Source organism: Haemorhous mexicanus, chromosome 2, assembly GCF_027477595.1.
Source record: "Haemorhous mexicanus isolate bHaeMex1 chromosome 2, bHaeMex1.pri, whole genome shotgun sequence".
Classification (NCBI taxonomy): Eukaryota; Metazoa; Chordata; class Aves; order Passeriformes; family Fringillidae; genus Haemorhous; species Haemorhous mexicanus.
In genome coordinates this window covers 92,682,142-92,707,888 of record NC_082342.1, presented here as the reverse complement: position 1 = coordinate 92,707,888, position 25,747 = coordinate 92,682,142, and the positions used below count along the sequence as shown (strand labels likewise).

The window sequence follows — 25,747 nt, the reverse complement described above, 5'->3', positions numbered from 1 at the left end:
CTGCATCAGGAGATTGGGCTTTAAGAAAAAAAAAAAAAAAAAACCAAACCAAAAAAAGAACAACAACAAAAGCCCTCAAAAGCCCACATTTATTGTCAAACTCTCTAAAATTATGAGATTTGACAATAAGTCTTTTGTTCTTGCAGATAGGTAACATGCAGATAGGCAACATGCAGCTTGATTTCTGCAGCCAGTAGATATTCAAAGTACTTTTCACATACAATAGGTGTCAATTTGACTTTATTTAAGGAAAAACGGGGAAAAAACAGTAATTTCCATAATACACAGAAGACAAGTTAGATAGCACTGCAAAAAAAAGGCTGAGTGTTTTACTTGTCACCAGTCTGCTTTGCAGCTCTACGATTAGTAATTTTAATGCAGTTTGTCATTTTGTATTATTGTTTAGCATCTTTATAATCAGCAGAGTTTGGGGTTATAAATCACAAAAAGTGTACTACTACTACTATGAAAAACTAAAAAACCCACAAAAATCACTTTCAAATAAACCATAAATATGTGATGCACATTAGTGTAACAAAACCATTTTTGTAAACATTTTCTCCAACATAACATGTGCATAAGATAAAAAATAAAAACACTGCAGTCATACAAGTTAGGGTTACTTTGACTTAAAGATACAGAAAATTATTACTTATTAAAGCTTAAAACTAAACCTAGGAGCTTTTCTTTTCTTCTTTGCTTACAAAAGCACTGTTTGAAGAGTTCGATGTTGGTATACGAAGTGGTTTTGTAATACTGTTTTTACCTTGCCATGCCGGCACTTCTGTGGAGACAGAAGCTGCCAGATGGGCAGACCCCTCTGAAGGAAGGAGATTTCCACCCTCCCCCGGAGCCTCAAAACTTCAACAGCACATATCCATGACCTGGGCATCCCTATAGCACTGGAGCATCTTCCTCTAGGTGAACAGCATCAGCTTTCAAGGACTAGATTAATTTTGACCACATAGCACTGGAAGATTTAAATCACGCAGACTGACATTCGATCGAATCAGCTTCGGCAAACTACACTACAGGGCAGCTCTGTGATCACACCCATGTCTACCATCACGTTGTGTTTCCGAGTCCCCTTTAGTTCATTATAGTACAAAAGGTTGATCGTTCTTCTGGCTGACCACACCGGGCCTGAAAAGAACACATCCTTCACCTTCAACACTATCCAAAAGTCATACAATTAAAAAAAAATAGTTCTAGGTATTCCTCCGCCAGCAAATGTAAGGCTTTCTTGAGTTTTGATTCTTTTTGGGGGGTGGGGGAGTGGGGGTTGCTGTGTGCACACGCATGCGCTGGAGGTACGCATTTACCGCTCGCTTTGCAGCCGTCTGCGATGCTCGAAGGAGAGTCTTCAGCAGCAGCGCTGATCGGGGTTGAAGGATTTACAGCAGTCACATTTGACACCAAAAGAAGGGTCTGTTGAGTCTGAGCTTTGCACACTTGGTGCTCCTGGCTCTTAATTGATTGTGTGACAAGTCGCTCGAGCCATCAGCTTGACTGAATTGAAGAATACGTGTTTAAAAAGCCCTACCTGTCATGCCATGAAGGAAAGTTAACCACAGCAGAAGACAAAGCCCATGAAACACTGAGAGCCTGTTCACTGAATGAACAGCTTAAGGCAGCTGTCAGCAAAGTACCCCACCAAAGGAATAAAGGGGAAAAAAAAAAAAAAAAAGAAAACAAAAAGGAAAATGGCTGAATCGTGACACTGTGCATTATTACAACACCAACAGATTATTATACACTCAAGATTTCTCAAGTAATGAACATGTAGCCACTAAACAAATTATTACTCTCAAGACATTTATTAAAAATGTCAGAACTTATTCATAAAATAAAACTGACTTAAAAAAAAGAAAAAAAAAAAAAAAAGAAAGGAAAAAAGCCAGAGCTGGGATCTTACATCTAAACACAGGTATACGTTGTTTTTATGAATAAGCAGTATTAACTACATTCTTAAAAGAGTTTTAGTGCATTGCATTCTTAAAAAAGAAAAACATCACCGCCCCAAAATGTTTCCTACAACATTTAACAATTTATAGAACTAGCCTAGTTACTTTTACCTGCCTGTTACTAAGCCCATGTGTTAGAAGAGTCAAACCTCTGGTTTAGGCTAAATTTATACTTCTATTAAGGATGAAACTGGTTTAAAAAATGCTTGCTTTACCAAATTTTGTAAGCAGATTACATTAATCAGTGTCTCACTGCCATACCGCTACGACTATTGCCCCAACGGACTACTCGCTCCTCCTGCTGAAACTTGCTATGCAATAACAGTCAGAAACCTTTCAATCTGGTAGTTTTGGTATTAAGATTAAATTAGACATTAATGGTTTTCTTCTAAAAACGTATAAACTAAACCACCTCTTTTATTTTATGCATTAAAAACAATGAGGTAGGCACAAAAAAATAAACTTATGTAGTTTGGATTTTATTTCTCTTTTTTTTCTTTTTTTTCTTTTTTTTTTTTTTTTTTAGTTCTGCGAGTGCAGACTGTGGTAAAACTGTTGTTGCACTTCTAGGTTTAAACAAAAATTAAACCTTTAACTGAGGCAGTGCTAATACTGTGACATAACCAAGTTCTGGCCTAACACAGAATCATTATAGAAAATGAAATTTTTTTTCCTTTTTTTTTTTTTTTTTAATCACCTGCACATGTTTCAGGCAACACCTGGTACACAGAAAATGACTAAAGTTATTGGCCAGGCCAAAATAAAACTGCAGAAACAAAAAAACCCTAAGAATTCCACCCCAAGCCCCTTCCCACCCTCCCTGTCCCCAAAAAGAAGTTATCCTAGTCACTGTGTCTTTCACATTTTATAAATATTAACTTCTTAAAACCTGCACCTTCCTCTTTGTCCACATATTGTCACATTACAAAAAAGAAATGTCAATTAAATACATTGTTAACATTACTAGACTAGATCTGCCCTCTGTTTCAGCCAGTCTGACTCTCTACACCACTTCTCACCTTCTCTTGCCTGCCTCCTGTCCACTCAACAAACAGCATGGTCATGGTAAGCCTGGTTTGTTTTTCTTCCTTTTTACCCCCCCTCCTCTGTTTTAACACCAACAAACAGAGTCCTTCAAATCCTAGGAACACTGGAGCTGAAGCGAAAAGAAGACCTGTAGCTTTCTAGCGTGATCCCGAATCTCAAAGACATTGTAGCACCTGATGGCAATATCTTTACAGCACCAGCTGCCTCGCAGCCTCAGTTGAAAAACATAAAGAAACCTAACACCAGTGATGCCTGCACACACATTTACACAGAGTGCTGCACTCGTGCAGGTCTGTACTCCAGTTGAAAATAATTCCAAGTTATGAAGATCTCAGACTCTGGATGTCAGCAATTCCTCTCCAAATCCCACTGCTTCTACCAGCTCAGAAGTGAAGTCCTGCCAAGGGTCATGAAATAGACTTGACTGCTTCCACCTGACCGCACGGAGGCAAAGAAAACCTGCAAAGAAAAGAGATTGGCAAATTCAGCAGGTAGGACAGCAGTGAATCCAATGCGCCTTCACTCTTCCAGTATTTGCAGTGCAATTGCACTGCTGGTCTGGGCTGGTGGGCATGGAGCTGATGCTCCTCATAGTGGCCTGGGGGGTGCAGGGCTCTGCACCTGTGTTAAACAGTGCTGTTAACACATCTTTGTTTTGGCTACTGCTGAACAACACTGGCACAGTATCAAGGCTTTCTCTCCAGGCCACTGGGCTGGGATGGGCAAAAGGCTGGAAGGGACAGTGCTGGGACAGCTGACCCAAACTGACCGAATGGATGTCCCATAACATACAGCATCATGTACACCAGTAAAAGCTCAGGGAAAGGAAGGACACTGTGGTGATGACATCTGCCTTCTCAAGCAAGCATTGTGTGTGGAAAACATCTGGACATCCACCTGCCCAAGGGAGACTATGTATTAACTCTTTATTTTGCCTGGCTGGCATGTAGAAGCTGTCTTATTAAACTGTCCGTATCTCGATCCATCATTCTTTTTGCCTTCTGACAATTTCCTTTCCCTTCCATGGGTAAAGGGAGAGAGCTTGAGGCTGGCCAGGTGTTTGGCTGCTGCTCAGGGTCACCCCAACCTAAGTACCCAACTGAAGTACACGTTTATCATCTTGGCAAAAGCCTTGGTGGGAGGGACTGTACCTTGTCGTTGCGTTCACATAAGAATTTGAGTCTTTGTGCCCTTTTGTGCATGAACACACCATCCAAGTGTCCAGTTTCCACCGACCGTATTTCGATAGCTTTTTCTCCCCAGCCCATGATCTGGTTAGATCGGATGTATGCTTTGGAAAGAAAACAGCACATTAGGACAGGCAGAGAGCAACAGGAGAAATGGGAAAAGCATGGAATATCCTGACACACTCTAGTTAAAAATTGCCTGCATGAGCATTATTGTAGCTACACACATATTCAGAGGCCTATTTCTGTCCTCAGAACATTCAAGATGCCTAAAAACTACCTTTTTTTTAATTTCTTTTGCGCCTTTTCTATGTTATATACTTCTTCCTTGAGCATTCATAACAAAGGAAACTCTATACCCTTTAATTAAATGGAAGGAACACGGAGTTTTTACACAGGCCTTTTCTTCCAAGTCTGGCACAAAGAGACATATTAATTAGGTGTTGACTAGGAGAAAGCAGAAGCCAAGGTTTAAATAGACTAAGCCCATCCACTACAGTGTGTCCCAAGCACCAGCTCTATGTCTTATGTGTCATTTTCACTCCCTGATGGAGTCTGTCAGCAAAAACAAAGAATGAGAAGGAAAGGTAAAACTAGGAAAAAATTACCTAGCCTCTCTTAATAGGAGTAATAATTGAAAAACTGATCTCCTTGAGAAAGTCAACTGAAAATCATTCTGTGTATATCACAAGAGGTTCACATTAAGCTCTCAAAGTAGAAATATTCTTATTTGACATACTGCATCCCTTTGTGCACAAATAAAACAACAAATCAAACATTTTTCCTTTGAGTGTCACCAGTAACACAGATTAGTAGTAGCATGAGGGAAAGAAAATCTGGTTTTGATAGCAATAAGCAAATTAAATAAAAAGTAAAGTCACCAGCATTATAAAAAGGTATATTCACAAAGCAATTTGATGGACAGTCTTAGGAATCCTGTCAAAAATAACATAAGGGAACCTAATGAAGACTAAGCTGTTGCCTCTGATTTACATGCATACTTAACAGAAGAATAAAAAGGACTTCCTAGCCAGCAAAATTAAAAAATATTTAATATTACAGTACTTTCCTTTTATATAACATATTCATATTAGTTTTCAGTGAAATTAAATCAAATTATCTACTACAGTATAATGCACACCAACAGTGCATATACCATCCCCATGGAAAATTATTCCTTTTTAAATATTCCACTAGTGCTAACTGGGCTCAATAGTTACTAAAAATTGCCAGATGAGATGTTCAGATGGTGTTGGTGGCCTCATTGCCATTTACTACTTCACAAGCATTCAAGTCTCCAAAGGCTCTCTAAGTTGCCAGCTGATATATTCTGCTTGCTTTTAGATCTAGTCAAGAGTTAATCAGCACAGGAGGGAACATGCTGTGCATCTAACTTCTTTCAATTTCCCCCTGCATTGTTGCTCCTGTTGCTCAAAGAGCTATCAGCCATCATCTCCCAATATGTGCAGCCATCCCACAGCCCATAAAATGCCATGTGCTTGCCCAACAAAAGGAGGGTGTGCCTACAGCCCATGCTTTGCCCTGCACTGAATTACGGCAGCACAGGCAGGAGGGATTCTGGTGTGTACTTGTGTACTACACTCACTGCTCTCACTCTCAACCTTATTTTGAGCTGGAGAGATGAGGGAGAACGGTGCTAGGAGAGATGAGCAATGTGAGGGTGAATTAAAGACATCAAACAAGGTACACCTTTTGTTATCTACATAGACTTACCCATAGTGTTTTACTCATCTGCCACTTTCTATGCCTTAATACTGAAAGGTTTCCACAACTTTGTAGCTGTCTAGCAAAAATTCTGCAGCAGGTCATGGTGAATTTCTACAGAGGTACAGAGGATCTACAGAGGTCATGGTGAATTTCTCCATCATGAACTCCTCAACTTGATTGCTTGGGTTTTATTCAGAAAAACCTCAGCACAAAGCAGATCCATATGATTACTTTGCACAGCTGTTTTCCAGAAATAATACAGCACTGACTTCAGATGCAGAAGCAGGAGCCTTGATGTTCCCCCCTTCTGCCCACGTGCACACAGACTCACACTCCCAAGAGCACATGGCTCACCAGAGACACTTACCAACTGAAGTTGGCATTTCTCCCCACTGCAGAACCACATCCTTGGTTATCCTTCCATATGTGTTGACATAAACTCCTTCATCCTCATAGCAGACCAGCAGCTCCATCCCATCCGTGTTTGGGAGGATGATGATTGCGTGAGGTTGGATACTACTCTGGATCTACAGAGACAGAAGGGGAAGCACCTTTTAATGCTGCAGAGCCTGTGCTAGAAGAAAGGGATGGGGGATTTTGGTTTTGGCTGACACATCAAGGATTCACACAATCATAGGATGGCTTGGGATGGAAGGGACTCTAAAGATCATTGAGTCCCAAATTTACTCACTTTACAAGTGCTGTATCTGCTGCCCTCAAGCTAGACACCACAGTGACCAAGACCTGTAAACCCTTGGAGCAGAAAACCTCTTATCTTAGGGCAGACATCTAAACTGAGGAAAGACTAATTTCTCTGTAGGGGTCCCCATTTCTTTCCATATGCAGAAAGGGAGGCTGGGGCAAGCAGAGCAGATGCAGACCTCAAATCTCTGCACTGTGTGGAACAGTGCTTGGGGTGGCCCATCTGACACCTCGGTGTACAATGAACAACAGGAAACCTTGGTAACTAAGGTCACCTGGTCTTTGGCAACCCTTTCTTGGTTGGCAAGAAACCACCCCTTGGGCTGTCATGTCATTTGTGCTGCTGGACATTTGCAGGGTACTCAGGCATGTAGCTGCCACCCCTGAAACAGTCATGCTGGTCCTCATCAGATCTGAGTGGGCAACTCCAAACCACAGAGACATACTGACTATGAGGTGAGGACTGACTGTGAGACACAAACTCTCACAAACTGTGTGACACAGCACACGAGGGCATATCTGCTCAGACCCCTGCACCCAATATACCCCTGCAAACATCTGGCAGTGTTCTCCAGGGACAGCCTGACACATTGGCCATTTGGGGAAGGGAAGGGGGTAGAGGTGGGGGGGGGGGGTGGGGGGTGTTGGGGGGTGACCCACCAGAAAGAAAGAGAAAAAGCCAAACACAACAGCAGCTCTTACATGTGTTGGTAGATAAATATCATAGACCGATCCCGAATCCACATCCACAGCATGGAAGCCAGCGCAGGAGCCATAGATCACTTTTAGTCTCTGACCCTCTTCTACAGTTAGATCCACCAGCAATGGCTTATGTACCAATTCTCCAAATGACTGTGAGACAACCATCAGTGAGATTTACTTTACTGCTTAGAACAACAATGGGGTTTATTAAAACGTGCTCACATGCACACATTGTGGGTGTATTCCTCCACATCCCTCTGGTCCCTAGGCACCAGACCCATTAGGGTGACACGTCTCTCATGGACAGATTACTCTGCAAACTGCTGCATTTCAATCACCTAAGCTATTTTCTATAGGGTTTACTTGGTCCATTTGCTTTTTTTATTAAGAACTGTTCTCCCCAAAGTTCAGGGTAATTTGGCACTTCTGTAGTACTTTGATCTGCACAACCCACAGTAACTGTCTGTAAACCAGCCTGGCAATTATACCAAGCCAGCTAATTTCATTCTAGCAATATTCAAAAACAGTCCCATAGCACTGCTGAATATCATTTCATTACTTGCTCTGTTCAGACAAAGAAGCTTAGACTCAGTCCACTTCTCTCTGTCCTGTGTTTTATTAATAGAGAGAGCAAACAAAAACTTGGGATGTTGTGTCATTATTAGTTTATGCTCAGTTTCAATTTAGACCTTTTAATGTATTGACTCTTAGAATTAAAAAAAAAAACCCTCCTAAATTAAAATGTAACAAAGTTTGTGGAAATTTATCAAAGAACTTGGAATATGGCCATGACACAATGTCAGAACATTTTTGTAAAAGGGATAACTGCAAGTGGTTATGAGAAAATCTGACTTATGCCTGAAATATATTGTTACCTTAAAGGCCATAAATTTATGGTATGGCTTTGGTGCCCATGCATAGACTTCCACAGAACTCTTCAATGCAATTACCAAGAACTTGATTCTTTCGTATTTTACTGAAAATAAAGAAAACAAAAAAGAATTCAGCATAATTCCAAAGTCATTCCAGTTACATCAAGAAAGAAGACAAGTAATGTAAGCATGAAGAAATACTGTAATTTTGAGAGTTTAGAAGGATTGCACTATAGGATTGGTACTTCTGTGTAGTTAAGCTCTTTGATACATTTATGCTACAAAAGTCATTACTCTTACTAGCAAGTGACCATGTTACCATCTTTAGAATTAACTAGTCACTACTTATTTCCACTTATTTTTTCCCATATTGGACAGTGCTTAGTCATCAAGACAAGAAAAGCAGTTTTCAGGAACATTCCAAAAAAAAAAGGCCGTGACTGTGGAAGAGTCCATTACTGGCAGTTCCATTCACAACAGTGCTAGTTTGAGCTGATGAAAAACTTACCCAGAGGAAAAAAGGATGAAATTAAAATTACAACATAACTCAATTTCAAGAGCAAAAGACAAGCTTAATAGTGGAGCACTTTTCTTTGTCCCTAAATTCTGAGATAACTCATTTGAGAAAAAGAAAAAATATTCACATAATTGATGAGAAATAAAGTGTCATTATACTAGTGATCCATGCTACTAGTTGCTCTTTGAACTCTGCAGGAAAGCAAGACTGAGCTGTAAGTGTTAAGGGACTTGACATTTCTTCAACAGACAAAAAAGGTCTCTCAACCTCCACAGCTGTACTGACTAAAAACAGAGCTTTTGTTCGGTCTTAGCTTGTCTAGCTTACAAGACTTCCTGGAATTTTTTCACGGGGAAGAGGGGGGTGTTGAACAAAGCCACCTCATCTGTGAAAGGGGACATTTGATAATTCTTATTATTTGCTCTGGGTGCTATCTGGGAATTCACCCAAATCTTAAGTTTCAAAAGAGTAATTTCTCATTTAGAGGAGCCAAAAGTTGCCTGAAGCAACTGAGATCCATAAATACCACTTCACCCTGACATCGGAGACCCCTGTTGCATCAAAGAGACAAGGAAGTGATCAGTGCCAGCTGCCTCGGTGACAGCGTCCAGACCACAAGCCCAGCGACTGGCAGAGCTCTCCTTCTTGGGAACTGAAGCGCAGCTGTCAAAGAGGCCTCGCACTACCTGAAAAAATCTACTGTATTTCTGTGGCTCAGAGGGAAGTTCAGTGCCAGGCTGCAGCCCAGGCTAACAAACCCCTCTTCATCAGGAAGAGAATGCTCTTTGTCTCAGACGCTTCCCTGCTGGAAAGCCTCCTTTCAATAGCTGCTGATGTATTGTTAACAGGCCACTTCATTATGCTGCTGACACCCTGGGGTATGATACCAGAGGAGTGCATTATTAATTGTTTTCGGGGTCAAGCTCCTGGTTCAGCAGTCACTTACTGCCATTGTTATTGATTACGCCCCATTAGCAGGTTTTTCCAAGAGCACACGCATGACAGGAGGAGACTGAGAACAGTTTGATTGCTGCTGCTCCACACTGACTGACACAGCTGGAAAGGAACTGAGCTGGCTCCTGGGAGAAAATCAAATCAGAGGCAACATCCAGTGCCCATTAGGATGCCCCGTGAAACTGAAGCAGCAGAAAGAGCTCTTGGTTCATATTCCCACCTGCAGGGCAGCAGGCTCACTGAATATATTCCAGTGGCAGTAAATGCTACACGTCCTTTCACCAGCTTTGGTAGAAGCTTCTATACCCAAATCCATTTAAATTACTTAAAACCACTCAAAGGGCACCTGCCTGGTGAAAACACATCTGATTCTGTAACTGTACTGCAGCACATCTGAGACGGCATTAGGGAATTTCATGAGCTAAGAGGAATCAGTGAATCACCCTGAAGTTACAGGCATGCTTCTGTGCCCAGATTCTTCCCCAAAGCTCATCTGCTACTACCTGGGCCTTCTTTCTCCTTCCACTTTCTTTTATTTTTTTTTCCCTCCCAGTCTCTAAAATCTACATTAAAGAGAGACTTTTTCACTCTATTCCAGCACGTAAATTCATCATGGTAAAAGATACAGGAAACTTGCTAGTAAAGGAAACAGTTGCTGGGGACAAGAATCCCTCTATTACCTAAAGAGGTGGTGAAAGGTTACCAGCCCTCACTGCCCATATCAGCACCCTTCTGGAAGCTGCATCCATTACAGGAACGAGATAGATGGGATTTGCACACTCTCCAGTTCCCAACCCATCATCCCACCACAAAACCCCCTCTCATCTTCGATTTAACCCTGTAACTTGCCGTTTTGGTGTTTTGCCAGCCAGTTCACCCTGAGAAACAGATAAAACAGCTAGAAATAAAACCTACCAAACCATAAACCCAATAGCTACATGCACTGCAGTTCCCTTTCTCAGCCATCCTTTATCCCAACTATTTGATTACTGCATCTGCTACTCACCAACTTTATAGTGCACACAGCCTTCCAAGTCGCCCACCGTTGTCCAGCCCTGTTTCTTTTCTACCTCAGGATCATTGTGAAGGATTTTATTTCTTAACCACGACAAATAGTAAACTCGCAATTTGTTCTTCTTACCTGGACACAAAATGAAAAAAAAAAAAAAAGGTTTATCTCCACAGGAAGATACTTGCAAAAAGCCCTACCCAGACAAACAGAAAGCTCTGCAAAGCAAACCAACAATGAAGAAGAAAATGCTGCAACCACAGAAATCTCCCTCAGTTTTTCATCCACAAAAGCTTCACTCCAGACTCCACCCAGACATGTGCTTTCCTATTAATCAATGACAGATACACATGGTAATACCATAAAAACATAAATGAAAAACTCAAGGGAACAATTCTTCAGCTATCTGGTTCTTAGGAGCGAGACAACTTCCACTAGAACACGTAACTCCCACAACAAAAGCACCGAAGAGTCATGCACTGAGATTAAAAAAATATATATATATATCACTGAGTCAGAATGGCTCGTTTAGACACAAAACTGTAGGAGAGCAGCAGGATGGAATGTGAGACCTGAAACTTCATCTGCTTGCTAAAAGCTGATGACTGCTTTGTCAGCAGCCCTTCCCTTGAGCTGCAAGAGTGCAATACTTACGAGGCTGCACACAGAAACTGAGAGGAGTTTCTTCTCCACAGGTGAAAGAAGCCACCTGCCCAGGCTGCCCTATCTCCAACTGACACCACATCTGCCACATCCTCAAAACACAGCTCAGACTTTTAACTCTCAATACAAGAAGGCCTCTTAGAATGCAAAGCAAGGCTCATGGTAAACTTAACCATTGATTCTTTAACAATTAATGGCCTACAAAGCATTTATTGAGCTAGTGAGATGGCCCTAAATGCACATACTCAAAGCTTGCAACCTCCTTTCTCCAGCTGCTTTGCTGCTTGGAACCAATACAGTTTTACAGATGAAGCTGCGGCTGAGGAAGGGAGATCATCCCTGCTTTGACCAGTAGCCATTTAACAAGGCTCCATGAGGTCTCTTGGAAAGGAAGGGCAACAGGAGATGCCCTCAGGGACCCTACTTGTCAGCAGGGTAGCTCCATGCTCTGCTGCACCAGCCACAATGAGGAACCATGTGTCTTTCCAGTGTTTCTCAGCCATTGGAGGTGAGAGGGAGACAGGTGACCTGTACTGCAGTCACTGCTGGGCTGGCCAAGCAACACTGTACTGGTCTGTGCTGTCAAAAGCCACTACCTATCAAGATGACACAGTTAGCAGGCTGCCAGCCAGATCCAGACATAGAGTTCAGCTAAACGTCTTTAATTTGTCATTTAACTTTCAAGGATACCTACTGACAGATCAGTTCACAGGTGGCTGCTCAGGGGATACTGGCTGCAGGAGGACAAGAGGCCAGAGCACTGAGACCATCCTGCTATGCTCAGCCAGCTCCACACTGGGGAGCTGGAGCAGGCACAGACCTCCTACCCTGATAGCAAGGGATCCCCCAACAGAGCGAGGCTGGTCAGGAAAAGCATCCACAGGGGCTGGGGCAGCAATGTGGGGAAGCACAGCTTGCAAACAGGCTTCTCCATGGACTCCAGCACCACAAGCCATTGCATTAAAAAGACACGCAGTCTAAAAGATATTTTTATGATTTCTTGGATGGGAAAGGACAGGAGGAAAAGAGGAGGCAATTTCAAAGTAAAAAATCTGTTCACTAAGCTTAAAGTGGAATTGGAGAGGTAATTGTAAATACTGGATCTGCTACTAATTTTAAAAGCCCTTCTGTTCTGATGCCATGCAATGAAATTTGAAGTAACAGTGCACTATCTTTTGTTTATATCCATTACAAATGGGACTACAGATTTGGCAGTAAATGAGTACCATGACTTACTTCCTGACTTAACATTTAGAAAGCTATGTTTCATAAAGGGGTAAAGCCCTACCACTCTGGTAGCTTTCTCAAGATCTGGAGGACTAGTGCAGGAAACAGTATTTCCAAAAGTCCCACATGTAACCAAGAAAAGGTCCTTCCATGAAAACACTGCAAATGATAGCCACAAGGGCTCTTTTAAAAACAGTGAAATATAGGAAACATAGTTCAGATCAGGAGCCACTGCAGTTCTGGGCAAGAAAGAGCTGAGAGGGGCTCAGGGTCTCTACAATATACCAAATGCTTTCAAAACCATGCTGAGTCCCTACCCACAAGGAGACAAATTCTGCCTCAGATATTTCCATGGCTGTAGGTTCCCCAGTAGCTTAGTCAAACTTTAAGACTCAGGACAAATAGTACACATGGGAATTTCCCAGCATGCGGCTACTTTTTTCCTTTTGATTCACATGATATGCACCAGGGTATTTCTCTCCAACCAGAAATATTTTTCAAAACAACTGAGAAATATCTCAAGTGTGTTCCCATTGTGTTCTGGCGTCTAGACCACAGGGAAAAGTCACAAGACAGGAAATTCCTCTGCCTTTCTGCAGCCTCACATGAAAAGAGCAGAACTGGTTAGTTATATAAACATGGCTATGCATTTATTTCAACAAGTTATGCTGCTCTTAATGTTCACATTTGGAGTGGGGGAGATTAGATCCATCTTCTTGTAAAGCTCTACAAGTCAGTTTAAACAGCCCTCAAAATTCTGATATTTTTTATTTTTGCAGGGATCTAATCTTTATGATCATGAAATAAGAAAGAAAACTCTGCTCCAGCCATCAAATGAACTAATCAGACAGCAAATTCTGTGAGAACACCCAGCTTGGATTCTCCCACAGACATAGTTGAAAATGCAAAGTCCTTTTTCCTATATTGAGTTTTTTGTTTTTATTGTCACTGCGGTTTTTAATTATTAAGCAGGCAGATTCCAACCAGTTCTTCCACTCTGTCATCTCTTCCTACCTTCCTGGTGCCACCATCAGCCAGCTGGGCTGGCAAAACCCTCAGGGAGCCACAACTGGAGCGTGTTCTGCATGCACGTTGCTGCTCTCTCCTTCAGCATTTTTATGACTCTGCACTGTATCACCTGAGCAGATGAAAATATGTTTTTGCCCCTCAACAGCATGAACTGAAGCACCAATCAACTACTCTTGCTTTACCTGTGAGGCTCTCTTGTACAGTTTCTAGCAGGCTCAGTATCTCAGTATCAAAAGTTTTGTTGTCAGAAAGTTCTGCATTCAAATAAAAATTAGGCCAAGAACTGATTTCATGTTTTCAGACACTATTGTCTATTAAAAGCAAGTTTAGGTGACAATCCTCTCAAAATCCTAACGCTCTGCGACTTCTTCGCACAACATGGTGACACCTTTCAAACCCTACCAACCATCAGCACATGACTTCCCAAAAAACTCAGGGGAACATACGGCTGAGTGCACCACAGTGAGGTGAACAATGCTTCCAGCAAAGCTGTAGCAGTGCTAGGACAAAGCTCAGAGACAGTTCCATCCCTAATCTGCCAAAACACACCATTTGCAGAAATATACATTCCAATTTTGCCTGGAGAGGTGAAGCAATGCATCACAAATAAAAAGATACTTCGGGAAGTCCAGCATGAGGGTGAAGAACTGAGATGTGCAGCACAGAAGACAAAAGCAGGATATAAGGGGAAGTTTGGGCACAACAGCATTATGGTTTCACTGACCATGCTCCCCCAGCCCTGCCTTTCACGGGGCAAGGATGCCTCTTCTGCCTCATATTCCAGTAACCTCCCATAAAACACAGGAGATGGCACAGACACAAAGGCATAGAACAACCAAAGAGCAGCTGATTTCTTAAGGGTTAATGTAGCGTGCCTCCACAGAGGAAGCAATAGTTTTGAAGGAAACAAAGAAAACGGATGTGTCAGGGTACTCCAATTGTGACTGATGCAAAAATAAATAAACTTAAAACAATTATACACAAGACTGAATCACAGACACTTGTGATTTGTGTAGGATATGTTTCAAACCAACAGATTTTACACAAGTTGGATTATACAATATTTTTGTTGACAGGGTCTGCTATAGAATAAACTCAATCAAACAGTGCCTTTCAAACAGCTTATATTTTAAAATACTGCATTAGACAGCAAAAGGACACACAGCAGGTTGTGTATTTTTAAAGGCTGCTTGATTCATCTTTTTTCTTTTTATAGATTTCACAGCATAGCTGTATCTGAGCATGTAGCAAATGACAAGACAACAAAATTCAGTTGTTCCAGACGGATACAAATCCTGTGTTGATGACAGCAGCATGGGCATGGTTCTTTGGATCTGTGGTAACACATCACCAATGCACTAAATTCCACTAAATTGTCTAATGGGTATCCTTTTGAGCAAGTGTTGGGAGAGCCACAGAGCTCCACCAGCACACTCAGAGAGGTTCCAGAGCCTCGAAAAAATTTAGGTGGGTCTGAACAACAGCAAATCCTGTGAGAAACCTCATGGAACATCCCGTCCCTGTCACACACACAGAGCAAAGCAAAGGCTGATTTCCCAAACCAAACAAAACAAAAGGTAACTGGCTGACCAACACCCGTGAAGAAAGACCAACTATGCACCACATCAAATTGTTCAACAGCAGGTTAAACTAATGCCATAACTTTCTGGAGCCAAAGAGTCTGGAACCTCAAGCTTCATAAAACACATTTTTCATCAGCACACACAAAACAAACATGAGGATCACCACCACCCTTCATCTCCCATTGCTTTGCCATTCACAAGTTGCACCCAGTGAGAGACCAGGCACCAACTGCCTTCTCACTCTGGTTATTTCCACACGATGTACACACTGTACTACTCACTCTCACACTTTTACTGCACATCACTCTTACTTCCCTCTTTGGAAGAGTTTTCCCCGTTCTACAGATTTTAGCACACAAGAAAAACGTCCTTAAACCCAAGGAGCACATAGTGTTTTAGTTAGAAAGAGGCCAGGTAGAAAGCAATCATAACAGAGGGAAAGAATGCAATCTTCCCAAACTTCACAAAACATTAACTTCCAGCTCTCAAATACTGAACAAGGAAACAGAGTCAGACGTTTCCCACAAACTCATGCAGCATTTTTAAAGGTCACCCCACAGAAGGAAGGACAAGGAGCAAGCAGGCATGGGTGTTGTATGGAAAACTTGCAGAAATAAACTGTAGACTCAGAGACGAAATTATGGGAAACCCACTGACTTCAGTCAAGACTTCCCCCTCAAAGCACAGGCTGCCAGAAAATCTCTCTGCCATACCATGCCACATGGAGGTAAAATATGACATTCAACAGTTAACCTTACCAGAAATTGTCACCAAGACATTCAGCCCTTCAAGTACATCCATTTGCTGGAATCGTCTTCGATTGATGAGTGGATAAACCTTCCCCTGCCCACTTCTGTCTAGCAGCATCAGACCACTTTCAGTGCCCACCAACAAGTTCACTCCTAGAAAAAACAAAACCAGAGATCCAAATTAGTAAGCACTTTTTCTCACATATTCTGAGGAAGTGATGATTGAAACAGCAACTGTCTTGTTTCAAGCAGGTCTAACCACTGCTGCTTGGGTCTCCATTGCCCGTAGCCTAAAAGATCTCCTGATGTAGAGGCTCTCTACACTACCTGCCCATAGTGACTACTGACACCAAACAGTGTTCAAGAGAACTGGTAGACCACAGAGAGCTTTCTAGAGCACCAGTTCCCCCCCCAAAAAAGGCATGCTAATGTTGGAAGGAGGGATGAGGCACAAAGTGGAATGCAAGCCTATGCATTCCAAAGATGTGTTAGCCATTGTTAGGGGGGTGGGAGCAGGATGCTCTTGACAAGGACATGGCAATAAAAACAGTTCCCACTGGGAGAAACAGGTTTTGTCACAGCCCTTCCAGAAAAGAGAAGGCACCAGGTTTGTTCCCAGCTTCACTACAATCTTTTCCATCTGATTGTTAAAGCTAGAGGAAATATAGTAATCTTGGGTTTCCAAAGGCTTCTCCTGAGGATCAAGCAAACATAGATGAGAAAAGTCAGTAGGCCAGTTTCTTTACACAAAGTTCCAAAGGTCCACTGGAACACTCCAAGAGTCTATAAAGCCTTATATTTAGAATCAATTACATTTTTTTACATAATAGATACATACGGGACTAAGTTCTAAATATCTATTAATATATTATACCCTTAAATTTCATTACTATTTATTTGCAATACTGTTGAAGTCCAGAAGTTCACAAATTTATTCTTTTTTTCAGTTCAAGTACACTACAGGAAATGGAAATCACATCAAATGTATGACTCACTTTATTAGACTTCCATGTTGCAATCCCAATATACAACTTGCCATGCTTTAGCACAATAAAATAATGAAGTAAGAAAAGCAAAACTCACACAAGATGATCATAGTTACACTGCTTAATGGTCTTAATCCCTAGTCAGACAATTACATAAACAACCACATACAACTACACTGGTGTCAATGGGCTCTTTTCTGATAGAGCAGGTGGACCCAGGGCTGTGTGTGTGTGTCAGTGCACCTACAGCAGTGATGTGCCTTCTCAGAGTACTGAAAAAGGGCATTATTGCTCACCTAAAAACCCCCCTGGATAGCAGGCATGGGAGAGGCTTGCAAAAAGGAGGGCACATTAAGTCTGACCCAGGGGGCACAAGGTGTCTCTAAGAGGGGAGAGGGTGTTAGGGGGAAGCAGTAATAATGGGGAGGGGGCTGAGCTGCTGGTGCTGGCTCTTAAAAGCCTTTGGGTGGATGAGAAAAATAGATGTAGCCCACAGTGAGTTCAGAAATGCATCTCTCCATTATCTTCTCCCTACCCTTTTCAGTAAGAAACTTCAGAGGTCCCAGCAGTCCCAAGGCATCTTTGCTTAGATTTGCTGTTCTGATACTTCTCCTGGGAGGCCTGTCACGCTCCAGGCTCTCCTTCAGCTGCTGACACTTCCTTCACCCCTGTGCTGCCCACCTCTCACCTCTGCATCTCCCACATGTTTGCACCCACTGGATCGCACCCCACAGTCCCCATGGGCAATGGCCATTTCACATTCCCTGTCCCTCTTACTGGGACAATCCTCAGAGTGGGAAGTGGCAGAAGGAAGCAGGGAGAGTGAGCCACACTCAAGTCAGTGCTTAGCACAGGCTGAAGCAGCATCAAACCAGCCAGGGAAGCGTCCAGCAGCTGGTCTCCTTCCTGCAGTTCCAGTACTCACTGACTAAAGCTGTAAGCTTCCACATGCATTTCTGCACCTTTTCCAGGGTGGGCACAATTCAAAGCAAGCACATACAAACTGCTCCCTCAGGGTCCCTTCCCATCTTTGTACATCAGGACTCCGTTGCTCCTGCCTCCACCCTCACCTCTCCTGCCTCTGCCTTTCTGGTGCAGTTGTTCCTTCCTGCTTTGAGCTCTCATGCACTCCTGTGCCCTTTCCCTCAGCTATGTGCACTTTAGATGAAACTAATGAGGTATTACACTGGTGGCAAGCAGGGCTTGTATTTTACAGTGCAGACACCCTCTTCACTCACAGACAGCAGAGCTCTTCTACTGCCACCCTACAATTAAGCAGCTCTGTTTTTTTCAAACAAATGGAAATGCTTCCTGAAAAAGTACAGGCTGTCTGTGGAGGCTGGGTGTAAGAATCTGTGTTACTGCATCCATGTAATTAACTTTGACTTTCACCACTCAGAGCTAGAAGAAACAGCATCAGAGACCTAATGCAATTAGCAGCTTGCCAGATACTACTGGCATTACCACTGGTAAAGGCAAAGCAAAGCAAGTCCCTCTCTTTTTGAATAGAAAGCATCACCATGAAATGGTTTTATTTTCTTAAGGGTGAAGGAAGTTAAACATTATCAAGAAGTAAGCATGTGTACCAACTTGTATCACCATCAGTTTGGCCCTAATTGTTCAATGAAGGGCTGTGTTACAGCTGTAAAACACCTCTAGGATTTTACACCTATTCTTTAAACCACCCTAACAGACAGATATATAGATCAAAGAAATATAAAACCATTAACATGAATTGCTACTGGCAAAACAAGGCAGATCAGAGAAATTATGAGTCATCTTTACTGACACCATATGATTTCTCTCTGCCTTTGGCCTCTCACAGCCTGAAAGTTTACATTTGCACAAGTCTTAACTTTATCAGAGAATGTTACACAGGAATTCAAGCAGAAATAGTGCTGAGACAAAAATTCTTACCAGTAAATTCTGGAAATAAAGAAAACAGCAGATAGGAAGACAAGGTGTTGGGAGAGCTATTTCACTGACACAGCTTTGCAGGAAAGAAGATTGGGACAAAAGTGCTGTTCTGAGAAACAGGAAATGCTGGACATAATCCCAAAAGAGAATTAAAGCCTTGGAAAGAGCAATAAAAAATGTAAAAAAGAGAGGGGACTGTGTTACCTTTATAATCATATACCTTAGGATAATGGCCAATTCTCTTCTTCCTAAGTTTTTTTAATGACCTGCATGTGCATTTATAATCTGCCAAGTTTAGGGATACTAGATAAGTATGTATGTAACATACACAAGAATCAGCTATTAACATCTGGATAATGAAAAAATTAATTCACAAATTCTGGCCAGGAAACAAACAACTCAGGAAAGCCTTCACTAGGGGTTGCAGCAGAGATTCTTCACTGTAGCAGGCAACAGGCACTGCTCGAAGCCTGATGAAGTGTGGGATCCTGACTGTCTGACACCAACACAAATTATCCCTAGTCACAGGAAGACCAGACAGACTCGGTCAGGTGACATCTCATACCCAGCTTCTCTACAGTAATCACTCTTAACAAAGCTAAGTCTCAGAATGGGAAATGTTCCTCTATCCTTTTCTTTTCCGTCTTACTTCCTACATAAACTGATGACTGAGGTGACAAGTCATCTCACACAACACACCTTAATCAAGCCCTGCAACAATACATCAGCGAGAGCCTCAAGAATATCATTATTTTTCAAAAGAATACCCTGTGTACAGCAGATGTACACTCTAAGAACTACTACAAGCTCCCAAAAGCTGCAAGAGATGCACTGGCAGGGTTTAGAAAGGGCTGAAAAGGACACCCTGATGAACTGAATGAAGCCTTTCCCAGACAACCTGTGACAGGAAAAGAGGACACAGCCTCAAGCTATGACAGGACAAGCTCAGGTTGGATACCAAGAAGAACTTTTTCACTGAAAGTATGGTTAAGCATTGGAACAGGCTGCCCACAGAGGTGATAAGAGCCATCATCCCTGCAAGAGTTCAAGATATGACTGGATGTGGCACATAGTGGCATGGTCTAGCTGATCTAGCGGTGTTAAGTCAAAGGCTGGACTTGATGATCCCAGAGGTCTTTTCCAACCTTCATGATTCTGTAATTCTCAGTCTAAACTGTGCCACCAGAAGCATACACGTACCAGTGGGAAATAACAAAGCAGAAGCAACATACTGTAAAAAACACAATAATAACCACGTCTTGCAACAAAAAAACCGTAAACAAGCACTCAATAAATGCAGAGAAACAGCTACAGTTTTGGAGATACATTATCAAAGGCTGAAAGCTCCTACTGGCACATTACATTTCAGGAATGGCAAGGCAAGAACACGTTGGCATTACCCCATAAGGCTGCACACAGGATCTCGGAATTGAATCTCTTCTTGTATTTGCGAATCTCTGGTGTGTCGCTCTGTGGCCGTGTATTTGTGGGGTTCACATTGACAACTGATCCTTTCCGTGTAGGGTCTTGCCTTATTGCCTCTGATCTCATTGCTTCACTAGAAAATCCTACTGAAAGAAAAAAAAAAATAACATGCATGTAATACCCTTCAAGTGCTGGATTCTGGACATAGTTCTATATCATACAAACCAAATCAGTAACTGAGAACATTGAGAGAGTCCTAATTTTTGTAAGAAATGTAAATGGAAAAAGAAAATAAATTATGCAATCCATTGCAAAACAAATGAAAAGCATGATGGTAACATTCTTAAGTACTTTAAAGAGTCACTGAAGTCACTGAACCCTTTTTTAATTGTCGTCTTCAGCTACTTTACTTACCCACAGAAGTCACAGTTGTCCCACTAGATGGAGAAATCTGTAGTAATCTGGGGTCTATAAAAGGTGTAAAGGAGGAGGAAGATTTGTGTTTCTGGAGTGTGTTACTAGCGGACTGAGTCTGCAATGTAAATTTCAACTTTATTAATATTAATGACAATAAAAAGCATGGATAACAAACACCAACATTTTAAAGTCACTATGGAATTATGCTACAGAGCCTCCCCAAGCTTTTATACTTCCTTTATAGATACACAATGCACTGCAGGCACCACACCTGAGCTAGATACATATGCACACTGCACATGTTATAGCAAAATGCAATTAGCTGAATTGTCATCCCTGAACCTCAGCTGCTAGCAAAGCTTTTTAGTACAGACCACTACAATCAGGCACAAAGCAAGGGAATGTCTCTCTTTTTGAAAATCTGCTTAAATGTATGTATACTATTTTATCTGCAAGCTGCCCACTAACTACAATTTTTGAATTTATGAAGCATCTCCTGAATTGAGGGACTTAATTAAATTATGGAGTTTGATCTTTTGGCTTGTGCAACAAAATCAGAACCATCTGGGATCAAGCATTCACTTCTATGATGGACTATGTTTCAATGTTCACTACTGTTCATTCTCCCTATTTTGTTTAACCTGAGCCTCTTGCCAGAAAGCTGCAGCAGATTCTTCCACCTTTATTTGACAAAGCAACATATTAAACCTGTATTGAACAAAGGGGCTCATTAGTGTGGAAGGTGTAGCAAACAGTGACATGACACTATGAATATGTAGTGGATAAAATCACTGGTGCTTGTTGAGTTATGAGGTCTAAACATGAAAAAAACATAAAGAAAGAAAGAAGACAAGTGAAACAATGAACTGTTAAAAGTGGAAATGGAACAACTTAAAATCCCTTGCCAGTTTAGTATTACAGTGACAACATATCATACTGAAGCAGAAGGGAACAAGTGGAAAAAAAAAAGTGTGTGTATATATAAAGAGTGTGCATGTGGTAAGTTATACCAAGCAGTACTGGGTTTTTGCTCAGTTTTATGCAAATGTTGTTACAAGACACTTCTTTAGCATCAACTAATATTCAACCTCTGATATTCTAAGCCTCTACAGAAAAAACCAGCAATGGGTCTTTGGAGTTTATCCCTGCCCTGAACAGCCCAACACCAAAAGGCTCCTTCCACCAGGCACTGCCACAGCCCCCACCTGCCAAGCTGAGTTAACTGAACCCTGCTTACGTATTGCTTAGACCAAAGTAATGAGCAAGCGTATCTCTGGATCAATCTACTGATCTCTATAACCTACAAGAGTGCGCTTTTAGAAAGATCAAAGAACAATGAAGCACAGCTGGAAATTATGTATAAAGCTAAATGAATTTCCAGGAGGAAACTCTCCCTCCCGCCCACCTGCTGTGTGGTTAAGAAGCATTTTCGATTATGTGGTAAGCATGTGCATTGCCATAAACCTACCCAGCTCACTGCAACCTCTCCTCATCGCAACACTCACACACCTCCATGGCAAGACTCTACCCTGAGAAGCAGCAGGCTCTTTTCACCAAGTTTTGCTTGCCCTGTACCACTCCCTGCTTCAGAGGCTCTCCTTGTAAGCCAGGCTGGCCACCCAGCCAGGAGTGGAGACACTGTACAAGGCTCCCTGCTCACTGCTGGGGTTGGTAAGGGGCAAACAGCCCTTCGTTCATTTGGACACGTGTTAACTCCTGTGCTGCGAGGGGTTAACACACAGGAATGACCAGGCTTTCCCATCTGCACTCGGTAAAGGAAGGCACCATCCTGGGATCAGCCCAGGACAGCAAGAGGGAGCTTCCCCCATGGTAAAGCCTTCTCCACCTGGATATAATCAGCGCTGGTGGGTAACAGTCATTTTTACACAGCTGCTTCTCAGAGTTCACACATACTTGGAAAAAACCTCAGATATTTTCCCCCATTCATTATTCCAAAATAACAATACCTCAGGCTTTTACAACCCTCCCAGGCAACACCTGATTTGTTCACCCAGCCCACATGGCAAGCTTTAGTGAGCAAAATCCCTCCATGGCCACTTCCTCTCCCATTGGGTGAGTTTCAACAAGCAGCTCCTCCTATGTGTGGAGAAACTAGTCCAGCCTTTACTGACAAAGCCAAAATTAACTGCTAATTCTGAAGAGGTACATTGCTTGCAATTAGCCTGCTCCCGGAATAAAACACAATTAAAAAGAGTATTGGCTTGAAAATGCAGTAGTCAAGTTTAGTTTAAAATGAACGCCATGCAATTAATGACTCACTAAAAAGAAGCAAAAATAGTAAACTGGCAAGTTTGGCGTGGGACTGCTCTAGAGTTAAGGGCTTCTTACACAGAACTGAAATGTGTTATTTGGGAGGTGGGAACAAAGGTGACAGAAAAAAAAAGCAGGGGAGATTGGCTGGAGTTCCTTTGCAAACTAGCTACTAGGCAATGCTGCTATAACCCTATGAAAGCAGCCAGCTGTGGTGTAAGACATACCTCATTAGTAGTTAGCTTGTCCTGGGGTGTCTGTGGGGACATGGTGGGTGTCGGCTGGCTGGAGGATGGGGAGGAGGAGGTGGAGGAAGTGGAGGAGGAATGGCTTTGCTGTAAGAGATCTGGCAAGAGGTGAATGCGACCGGCAAAGCCATTGCTCTCATGATGGCTGGCACGCTTTTTGTCAACTGTACTCTGTAGAAAAAACAGGCACACTTGTCTTGCTCAAGTGCTGCTTAAAAGTCTATATCCCTAACAACCTCTCTCCTTCTCTCCCTCACTTCCTACCTATTCACTTTTTTATTTATTTTTATTTTTTAAAATAAGCTTATAATCCGTGCTTTGACGCCTGCATAGAAAGGGAAAGTGGGCAGAGCTACTAGAATTCATGAAATTCCCACCAGCAGGCAAATGCTTGGTTCATGTGGTTGACTTGCACAGCCAGTTCCACCAATTAAGAGAACAGCAACTGCGCTAAGTCCAACACCACAACAGGGACAAGCACATTTTTGGGAGTGGGGTGACAATTTTTTTCCCTATTGCTTTGTTTAAATCTAACTTAGACCCTATACAGATAGCAGTTTGGACTTTCTGGAGAATCCCTTCAGCTAACGATTTAAAACAATAACCATGAAATCTTGATTTTCAAACGAGGACTCAATTAAGAAATTGGCATTCAGTTGTGAAACTCAGAAATGCGATTACTGAGGAAACTCCTATAAGCTAGCACGCTCATTAACACACAAGCTCATTTAAAAACAGGGAACCATTATGTTTCAGAGGCACAAGAACACAATATTTTCAGAATCAAAGGCAACAACACAGCACTCTACTCTGTCCACATTCTCTGCCTCATCACCTATTTTCCTTCTCCCTCACACCAACCGTTGTGTGAATTGCATGTACATGTGTGTGTATGTTATCTGGGTGGTCTGTATGCCCTAAACTACAAGTTCAAAACAGTTTTAAAAAACCTTGAGTGCTCCCACCCCAGCTCCCTCCCAGCCTCGCTCCTGAGACACATATTTGGTTCTGTGCTAAAACTAAACTAAGTTTTGGCTCGAGGTACTTGCTCCACACACCTGCAGCTTTTCTACCCTTCTCTCCCACAGACTGAGATATTCTGCATGGTGCTGCCATGAGTGTCACTGGAAAGCATGCAAAACAGAAGCAAGGGGTGAAGGGCTACTCTCCTCTTTGCATGCATCAAACACCTTGCTCAACTGAAATTCTCTACAGCTGCGTCTTGATAATACGAACAACAAATATAATGTAGAAACAGCATGGGTGAATGAGCGAGTGGGTTAATGAGCACAGAAAGGGTGCAGCACTGCACAGGGAAGGAAAAGCAATACCTGTCGAACAATTAAGGTGCCCTCCTTAGAAGGAGTCAAGGCAGGTTCACTCTCCACATCATCATGGACAATCATGGTTTTTACTGACTCCGTTTCACCATTGCTCAAGTTCAATGTTGACCTATTTGTTAGACAAGAAATAACTGGAGTGAGATAACAGCACTAGTGCCCTAGCAGTCACTGCCCTGCATCAAAACATACTCAGAATTAATTTGTATCGTGGCCAGAGTGGAATATTTACACAAACTGCCTAGAAAAGCCTCTCTATCAAAAAAAAGGCAAGATATTGTTAAACAGTTTCTTGTTTTCAAACAAATGAAGGGAGAAGAGGGAAAGGACATTGAGAAGACTATCCTTAGCGTTTGAATATAGGAACATATGAGGCCGCTATGCCTTGCTCATGGATTGTAGCAAGCTGAAAGAACCAACATACAAGCCAAAATGCTAAAACGTCCTTTTCCTTCAATCCCCTATAAGGCAAAACAGATGCAAAACACTGTTAGAAAGACTAACACTGCTCGGACATCATCTGGTCCAGAAGTAGATTCATCTGCTCCTTCTTGTTCCATATCATCATCTTCCTCATCTGTTGTCCCTGACTCCTCACTCGAGGATGAGTAATCCGTTACTTTATGTGGAGGTCGCACATCCTCTACTGCTCGCAACTCCTTCGCCAGTGCAGTTAAATCCTGTCGGGAGAGGGAAGAAAAAAATGTTAAAACTGATGTTGCAAGTAAGAGAGAAGAAGAGTTTGCAAAACAAACCCACAGGATTAGTGCCCGAGTTTGTTCACTTCCGTGCTTCCACTCCCCCAGCAGTACTGTTTCCTTTGACTTACTCACTCCTAACAGTTACCAGAACTCACTTTCTCATAAATTCAAGCAACAGAAGAGTCAACCTAAGGAGGTCTTGCCATATCATAGAAAAATGTGCATACTCTGAAACCCAACTATCCTGATTTATGACCAGCTGCAGTATCCTAAGAGATATGGCTACTGAAGAAAGTTTCAAGGAAAGGTAGAAATACTGTGAAAACCCGTTGAGTTTGTCAAGATACAACTGGACACAGAGCTGTCATCAATTGTAATAGCAGCCAGATGTAGAAAATGTCAGAAATCTTTCACAGAAAGTAGGAAAAACATAAGGTCTTACCACTTCTCCCTGCACCATTCAGCCCAGCATTGGCACATTCAGGTCAAATGCACAATCATTGGTCCAG

General features: G+C 42.2%; 1 protein-coding gene across 10 annotated transcripts in view; it reads right to left on the bottom strand.

The window, feature by feature from the left end:
* Positions 1-223: 223 nt before the first annotated feature.
* The window catches only part of MAP4K4 (mitogen-activated protein kinase kinase kinase kinase 4), a 165,313-nt gene continuing 139,789 nt past the window's right edge, over positions 224-25,747 (bottom strand). For 5 of the 10 annotated variants that reach the window (XM_059839535.1, XM_059839532.1, XM_059839537.1 and 2 more), the window contains 12 exons: positions 25,042-25,217; positions 24,529-24,649; positions 23,177-23,368; positions 20,676-20,793; positions 20,237-20,407; positions 15,943-16,086; positions 10,680-10,814; positions 8,206-8,306; positions 7,331-7,480; positions 6,294-6,453; positions 4,163-4,302; positions 224-3,470 (listed from right to left, as the gene is read on the bottom strand). In XM_059839535.1, the coding sequence (XP_059695518.1) occupies positions 3,387-3,470; positions 4,163-4,302; positions 6,294-6,453; positions 7,331-7,480; positions 8,206-8,306; positions 10,680-10,814; positions 15,943-16,086; positions 20,237-20,407; positions 20,676-20,793; positions 23,177-23,368; positions 24,529-24,649; positions 25,042-25,217 (1,692 nt within the window). In that variant the 3' untranslated portion in view covers positions 224-3,386. The remainder of the gene's footprint in view (positions 3,471-4,162; positions 4,303-6,293; positions 6,454-7,330; positions 7,481-8,205; positions 8,307-10,679; positions 10,815-15,942; positions 16,087-20,236; positions 20,408-20,675; positions 20,794-23,176; positions 23,369-24,528; positions 24,650-25,041; positions 25,218-25,747) is intronic. The other 5 variants (XM_059839538.1, XM_059839542.1, XM_059839541.1 and 2 more) reach the window with 3 other exon arrangements.